This window comes from Humulus lupulus, chromosome 7, assembly GCF_963169125.1.
Source record: "Humulus lupulus chromosome 7, drHumLupu1.1, whole genome shotgun sequence".
Lineage (NCBI taxonomy): Eukaryota > Viridiplantae > Streptophyta > Magnoliopsida > Rosales > Cannabaceae > Humulus > Humulus lupulus.
The window spans coordinates 150,545,733-150,553,963 of record NC_084799.1 but is presented as its reverse complement, the minus strand read 5'-3'; the positions used below and the strand labels follow the sequence as shown (position 1 = coordinate 150,553,963).

Genomic DNA, 8,231 nt, shown 5'->3' with positions numbered 1-8,231 from the left:
TAGTAATATTAGGCATTATTAAGTATTATTTGTGAAATTTTCCTTAAAAAAAACTATGACCAAAATTAGATTTAAGAGTCTACTTGAAACATTTTACAAAATACATTATTCAAAAAATAATTTGTCAAAATACAAGTTACAAACATTTATCTAGACAGAAAACAAGGTGCAAGGTCCAAATATTTATCTAGACATAACACAATATAAAAAATGTATAAATCCTATTATTTATTACATTACTTTTAGGTTTCTTCAAAACACTCCAAAATTTGAAAGAAAGACAAAAAAAGAAAACAAAAATTGAAAGAAAATTGATTTAAAAATATTCAAATGATATTGATCGTGTTTAAAAATAAATATTGTGCTTCTCCCGCTCCACTTTTTTTTTTGTCCACAATTTAGATGGGTATTACTACATTTCCACCTCCGGACCACACCACTGCAGCACCAAACTCCATGGCTGTACTCTCTCTTCCATTCTCGCTCTCACTCTCTTTTCCCTCCAAATTCAGATTAACGACGGCGTGGTTCTCCCTCTCTTCCCAGCTCAGACCCTTCTCCGCATCGTCTCCAACTTCTGCCCACAAAATTCACTGCCTCGCCATTTCCCTTAAGCCCATTTCTCTTTCGAAAGCCAGGGTTAAGGTTAAGGCCTCCGAAGCTGAGCTCAAAGAAAACTGGTTAGCCTCTTTATCTTGCCCTTTACCTCGAGATTTCGGAACCTCCCATGGCGAAGCAAGAGAGGAAGGGTCCGACCCACGTAATGCGGGTTCTGATTGGGTTATTGGCATCGACCCAGATCTTTCCGGTGCATTGGCCGTCTTGAAAGGCGACGACCCTGACTGTCCTGCTCAGGTAATTAGAAATTTTGGGTCTAAATATTGAAAATTGTTTTTTAAAAGTTGTTTTAGGGTAATGCTTTTGAAGAATTATCACCTTATTAGTTTGATGCCACACAAATGGGATATTTAATTGGAGCTCTATTCAGTTTTTTTAGGCTTATGTCTCTCTTCGTATATAATATTAGGTTTGAAGATTAAGTTTAAAAATGCTGTCTCAATTTGCTCGTCACGAGAATCATCATTTTGCAGACTGATTATAATATGAAGATTATCATGTCATTATGTTTGATTTTGGTTTGTATAACTGGAGCTTTATACATTACTTAATCCTGGAAAAGATGCTTAAATTTCCTAACCATACAAAACTCTAGTTTGAAAAATATTAACAATCTGTGAAGATATTGAAAATTAATAATATCTTAATTGTTTGTTTTTTGCCATTTTGCCTTTAGGTGTTTGACTCTCCACACTTGTCAGTGATGGTTGGTGGAAAAGTTAGAAGACGTTTAGATGCCAAATCTATCATTGAGTTACTTCGAGGTTTTAATGCTCCCGAAGGTACGTTTCTGTTAAATTTTTCTATTATTTTTTAAGAATTTACAACAATCTATTTCAACTTATTTGTATACATTTTTTTTTTAATTTGAATTCATTAATTTTATGTTAAATTTAATTAATCCACTAATATCTTTATGCTATATTGTTATATTTTGCTGTTTTCGATAATTTTAAACACTCTATTTCTACTCACAAATTCAAAACATTATTATTTAGGTTATCATTTTAAGTAGTATATTTATATAAGATTTCCTTGCACTTGTGGCTTTTTTTCGTATTTTTTTTCACTTTGCTGAGTTTTAACAATGTCCACCTTTCATGTCTTCACCGAAAACCATACCCTAAAAAAGACTGTGTAGGTTTTTATACTTATAAGAAATGTCACAATAACAGAAAAGATAAAATCAATCTAACACAATACTAAAAATTTACTTGGAAAACTCTAAAACATGAGAAGAATCACAACCCTTAAAAAAATTACCGTATAAAAATTTGTACTTCTCTCTTTTCTACTCAATAACCCAATGTACCCAAATACTTCTTACTCTAACTTATACCTTTCTCCTTTTATAGTACACCTCGAAATTTTTTAGAAAACTCTATAATTTAAACACTGAGAAAATAAAGGAATCTAATTTGAAGAAAGAAATACTATAACGAATTAGATAAAAAGAGTCATTTTCCAACCAGATGTCAGATGATGACTGAATTTACATAATGAAGGTTTGAATGGACATTCTAAGTTAGTTGTAGATTGACTTGTTTTCTTATAATGGACATTAAATATCATGAACTGATCCTGCAGTGTATGCATCTTTAAAAGAATAGTGGTGGTCTCCTATTTTAGGCAAAAAAAACTCACTTAATGTAAGATGTAATAAAATCATTTCACTTAATAGTTGTCTAGTTTTCTGATATTATTAACCGTACTTTTTGTACTCACATTTCTCTCTTTCCCTTCAATGTGTTAATCTTTTAATATTTCCCTACTTTGTAAATTACTCAGCTGATAAAATCTCATTTATCTGCAGTTTTTTTTTTTTGTTGCTGTTTTTGATTCTGGTGATGTAATGTGTACAATTCATTTGTTTCATTTTTATTTCCATCAGGTTATACATATAATGCACAGTATTCTACTATTCATGTCTTGTCTATGTTGGTTTACTTGCTTTTTCTCTCTCTTGGCTTTACCATCAATTAGCTATGTTCTGTTTTCTTCATTTACCCTAGTATTTCTTCAGTAATTTGTTGTCTGTCTTGTTTCAGGCACTATAGCATACATTGAGCAATCAATCCCTTTTCCAAAAGATGGGAAGCAGGTAAACTACTATCTCTCTCAGTAAATGATAACTATTACTGTCATTTTCTATAATTAATATTTGATGTAGAAGCAGCTTCTTTTCTCTTGCTACTCCAAAGCATTATAAAACCTTATTGCAAATTGATTTGCAGATAGTTGTCTGTAATTCAATTGCAGTTATTGTTTCTGGAAATTTGTATTATGGGTTGTACAGGAGTTCCAAATCCTTGAGTATGTTAAACTTTAAAAAAAAAATTAAAATGAGGCAGAGATTTCATCACTGAATGAGATTATAGCTGAGGTATGACTTGGGTTTTTTATTTGGCCATTGTCCTACTATTTCTGAAGAGCTTTTGGATGAGGCAGAGATTTTGTCACTGAATGGGTTCTTTTTCTTCTCTTTAAATCCTGTCATGATTTTGGAAAGCTTCCGATGTATTTAATCCTAAGATTTTAGTCATGTTTAGCAAGCTAATACTAAAATTAGAGGTGAAATTTATGATGCTATTTTCTCAATGTTCTAACTTTCCAACAATCCTCGGTATTTTCTTTTTTCTTTCTTAAGGGATGGTGGAGTGGAGGATTTGGGTATGGCCTATGGATTGGAATCCTTGTGGCTTTGGGATTCTCTGTTGTCCCAGTGCCATCTTTCTCATGGAAAAAGAAATTTGAAATCTCAGGAAGCACTTTTTCAAAGGTTTGGTTGATTCTACACTGTATTTGTCATGGTCATATTTAACTACTTGTATTTATTTGTACTATACATGTTGCATATCTATGTGTGGGGTTTATTGTCTGATGTTTAGAAATCTATTACGTGTACTTAACTATGTTCTATATCTATATTTTGTATCTCATGGGAAAACAATGCAATCTTTCTGTTTAAGACATTAATTTTTACATTGTTCAGAATCATGCTGTCTTTTTTAACATGAATGTTGTTTGTAGAAAAAGGTGCTATTGCTTACCTGAAAATTTGCATCCCGTTTAGTTTCTTTTCTAGTGTTGTTCATTTTTTTCTTTCTACAGAGATATTGATTATCAGTACTGAAATTTTTCTTGATAGGATGATAGCAGGAGAGTGGCATCGACATTGTTTCCTTCTTTGAGTTCACTGTTGCAGCGAAAAAAGGATCACGGTACCTAACTCGTATCTTTAAAATTATATCCGACCAATTCTCTATTTATTTATTTGTGTATGTGTGTGGCACTATTACTGTTGTTATATGTTATCATTGTTATCATAAATAAGTTAAAGCCAGACAAGAAATATAGACAAGGATGCAAAGAAATTATGATCTAATAAAAGAGGACAAACTGAACAGTTATTGTTGGACCATTCAAATAACTACTGTAAGATGTGGGCCTTGTCTCTGGTAAGTGATAGTAAATACTCAAAATATCGAAGATGCAAATGTGAGATATTGATTTTGGCTAAACAGATGAGAAACTGAACAACTCATTTAGGAACACTCAAATAACTACTGTAAGATTTGGGCCACTCATATTGTCTATTTAACGTACTCAAAATTTCTGTTCTATAGGTTTTTTGGCAAAAGAAACACCACTCTAATTATGATTGTGGTATTTCCATGTGGAGGTTCATCACCAAAACCTCACCTATTAACTGATTTTCTTAGCCTGTCATTCTTTTAATGGAAGTTGTATTTTGAAAAGGTTTGAAGGAATGGAAGTTGATGAATAAACTGTTTTCTGGTACCTGGGACTCAAAATATATTGCTTCAGTTTAAGGAATTCTTTTTTTATGAAAACCTTTTCCATCAGCTGTGTAATTTCTTGTTCTAATATTTTTCAATATTGGTAGGGAGAGCTGAAGCTTTACTCATTGCTGCCTATGGGAGAGGCCTAAAGATGGAATTGGACTCATCATTGACCTTAAAGGAACTAGTTTCTTAGAATGGGCACATCAACTATCAATATTGTTGGCATCAATTATTTGGAAGAATGACAGAATATATTATCACGATAAAAATAGCTAAAGTTTATTTAGCACAGATCCTGCTAACCAAAATAGCTGCAAGAGATACATTGACAATGCTACTGCTGCATGCAGACAGCTGCTTGAGGAAAAGGGTAGGATTTGCATATTATTTTTGCAAGAGAGATGAAAAGGAATTTATTGAATTTGAAAGTGAACCATGAAGAGCAAGAACATTCAAGTTGAACTGCCTTTAAGAGAACAGAGATAACGATGAAAGGAAATACTAGCTTATTAGAAGTTCAAAGGTCTGTGGAATTAATTCATGCGCATAAAGAATGTGTTCTCGAATAACACAAGTGGTGGTGTGATGGTCTGTCGATAAAAATAGAAGGTGGCTACCTAAAGATGCAAAACTTGCATCTTATGAAGGCATTAGTGTTCAAGGAATGCGTTCAGTCTTCCTTCTGGGTTAAGCTGCCATTTTAGGATGGCCAATTTGGATGGGAAATTTCTGTTCTCAGAGGTTGTACATTTGAATTATTCCATAGTTAGTTTTTTAAAGCCAACTTTGTTCTTGTTTGTTTAAAAGCTCAGTACAATTGTTTTCGATTGATTAACAAGCCTTACAATATACAGTTATTTGGTCGGAGGGATTTGTGCAGAGTATTAAATCAAGTGATTATAAATTGTTTAGTTTTTATTATTAGTTTCAGACAATAATTGGCAGTTATAAGTTTTAAAATTGATGGACATTCTTGTGTTATTTGCAACGTGAGTTCTTTTCTTCAGGCGGAAATTTGGGTGCTGTGTTTTACTGATGATATGATAATAGGGATAGACCACCAATTAGGCTAACATGCTCTAGGAGGCCAAAGAATACTTAATGTAACACCAGAAAGAGCTGAGGTGGCAGAAAAGTTAGATAATTGTATAGACATTCAGATTTGTTTGTAAAGAAAGAGTAAATGTACTCGGGGAGATCCCAAGCATCTCGAATAGCTTGGAACCATTGTAATTCTTTATGTTGATATCAATAATAGTTTATACTCTAATTCTTTCAAGAATTGGATTGGAACTATAGCCTATCAATTGGTACCAGAGCAGATTGATTGGGTAGAGGAAAATGGGACCAAAGAAGGGTGGGAAGAACGATCAGGACAAGTTGGAGGAGATGGTAGAATTCAAGATCGGGGTAGTTCGAGATGAGGTGCGACAACTTAGAGAGGAAATGATGGCAGCCCTGGGTCGACCAAGAACAGAGAGCCCAGCTCCGCACAACCCACCCCCGATCCCCAGAGAAATCAGGAAAAATGGTGCTCAATCCCCGAACTAGAACGTCACCGGCGTCAGACACGGAAGCTACGAGCTCCACCAATGGCCATCGACGAGATTTTCGCTGCGACGCCTGGAGCTACCCACCTTCGATGACACCGATTTGAACGGCTGGATACTCAGAGCTGAAAAATATTTTGCACAAATGATGAAATGGTGGAAGCGGCGACAATTAGCTTCGAAGGGAAAATTCTTACCTGGTATCGATGGGAGCTTCGACGCCAGTCGATTGTCCTTTGGGATGATTTGAATTTGCTCATCCTGAATAAATTCAAAAACACCAAGAAGGGGGTCATTACGCGAGCAATTCTTTGAGTTTCGGCAAGAGGGAACCGTGGAAGAATATTGCGAGGAGTTTCTTGAATTACTCGCACCTCTGGATGGCGTTTCTGACGTGGTGGCATTGAGCCATTTCTTGAGCGGACTCAAGCGGAACATCAGGGAAGAGTTGAGGTTATTTGAACCAGGGACTTCGAACAAGGCCATGGACTTTCCTACCAATATTGAGAGTAAGAACCAGTCTTTATTCAGGTCTCGACTAAGTTTGGGAAGTTCCAAGGGAGCTGGAAGCAGCACCGAGCGGAAGGGAACCAGAAATTCAAGCATGGAGCAGAAAACGATAGGCTAGTATCGGAGATTGACTGATTCAGAGATGCAAGAGAAACGAAGCAAGGGAATTTGTTATCGATGTGATAACAAATGGGCCACGGGACACCGGTGTGTGAAGAAAGAACTCGGTATACTTGTTACCCACGATGAAGAAGATGACTAGGGCCCGACAAAGATACCGAATTAGTGCAAGAAGAAGTATTGCAGCTGGATAGCACTGAGATCATTGGAGCTGTAGAGGTGTCCTTGAACTCAGTAACAAGTTTAACGACTCCTAAGACTATGAAGATAAAATGCACCATTGGCAGCCATGAGGTCACGGTGCTTATCGATTCCGGAGCAATCCACAATTTCATCTCCAAGGAATTGGTGGATAAAAATAACCTGCCCTTGACGATGACTGGAGTTTATGGGGTAACGTTAGGGTCGGGAAAATCCATTAAGGGTGAAGAAATATGTAGAGCACGAGTGTTGGAATTGCATGGGCTGACTATAGTATATTATTTCTTGCTATTTGGATTGGGCAGCTCAGATGTAATCTTGGGAATACAATGGATGGCTACTTTTGGCACCACACACATCAATTGGAATCTGCAAATATTGAAGTTTTAGATTGGGGAGTTTCCAGTTACCATTAATGGTGATCCTTCTTTGGGGAAAAGCTTGGTGACCTTGAAGTCTTTGATGAGGACTTGTCAAAAAGAAAAGTCTAGGCTATTGATTGAGCTCAATCGGATCACTTCCGTGCTGCAGCTAGCCGAATCAAAAGCAACACCAGCTTTTTTAGAGGGAATACTACATAAATTTCAGTCTGTTTTCAACTTCCCGAAGGCTTACCACCCATCTGAGACCGAGAGCATGCCATTAACCTCAAGGAGGGTACTGAACCAGTGAGTGTGCAGCCTTACCGCTATCCCCATTTCCAGAAAATAGAGATTGAAAAGTTGATAACTGAAATGCTGCAAGCTGGGATCCTCCAAGTCAGTCATAGCCCATTCTCAACTCCGGTACTGTTGGTCAAAAAGAAGGATGGATTGTGAAGATTTTTTGTAGACTACAAAGTACTCAATCGGGCCACCATTCTTGATAAATTCCCCATCCCTATTATTGATGAGCTGCTTGATGAACTCCATTGACGACAAGTGTTTTCCAAGCTTGATCTCAAATCGGGGTATCACCAAATACGAGTTCGAACGGAAGATGTGCCCAAGAAAACACATAGAACACATGATGGACACTATGAATTTCTAGTCACGCCCTTCGCCCTCACCAACGCTCCAGCCACCTTTCAATCATTAATGAACGATATATTCTGCTCCTACTTGAGAAGATTTGTTCGGGTATTTTTCGATGATATTTTGATATATAGTAGAAGTGAAGTTGACCACCAGGAGCATCTCACTATTGTGCTACAATTACTTAAGCAACGTAAGCTTTTTGCCAACCAAAAAAAGTGTGAATTTGGTCAAAAGAAGATGGCTTACCTGGGGCATATTATTTCTGGTCAAGGGGAAGATGGCTTACCTGGGGCATATTATTTCTGGTCAAGGGGTTGAGGCTGATCCTACTAAAGTGGAAGCAATGGTAAATTGGGCAGTCCCACGCAACATTCGAGAGTTATGAGGTTTCTTGGGTTTAACAGGGTATT

The 8,231-nt window shown here is 36.3% G+C and overlaps 1 protein-coding gene across 1 annotated transcript; it reads left to right on the top strand.

The window, feature by feature from the left end:
• The first annotated feature begins 250 nt into the window (after positions 1-250).
• On the top strand, positions 251-5,392 carry LOC133788719 (Holliday junction resolvase MOC1, chloroplastic). Its single transcript, XM_062226304.1, has 6 exons — positions 251-855; positions 1,295-1,400; positions 2,667-2,719; positions 3,266-3,397; positions 3,767-3,839; positions 4,526-5,392. Exons 1-6 carry the CDS (start codon positions 403-405, stop codon positions 4,615-4,617), a joined length of 909 nt encoding a protein of 302 aa, XP_062082288.1. The 5' UTR covers positions 251-402; the 3' UTR covers positions 4,618-5,392.
• The last annotated feature ends 2,839 nt before the right edge of the window (positions 5,393-8,231 follow it).

Bases quoted from the DNA above. Each gene is read 5' to 3' on its own strand.
- LOC133788719 (XM_062226304.1), top strand. From the start codon at position 403: ATGGGTATTACTACATTTCCACCTCCGGACCACACCACTGCAGCACCA. The intron at 2,720-3,265 runs GTAAACTACTAT...TTCTTTCTTAAG, and splicing joins TTCCAAAAGATGGGAAGCAG to GGATGGTGGAGTGGAGGATT. The intron at 3,398-3,766 runs GTTTGGTTGATT...TTTTCTTGATAG, and splicing joins CAGGAAGCACTTTTTCAAAG to GATGATAGCAGGAGAGTGGC.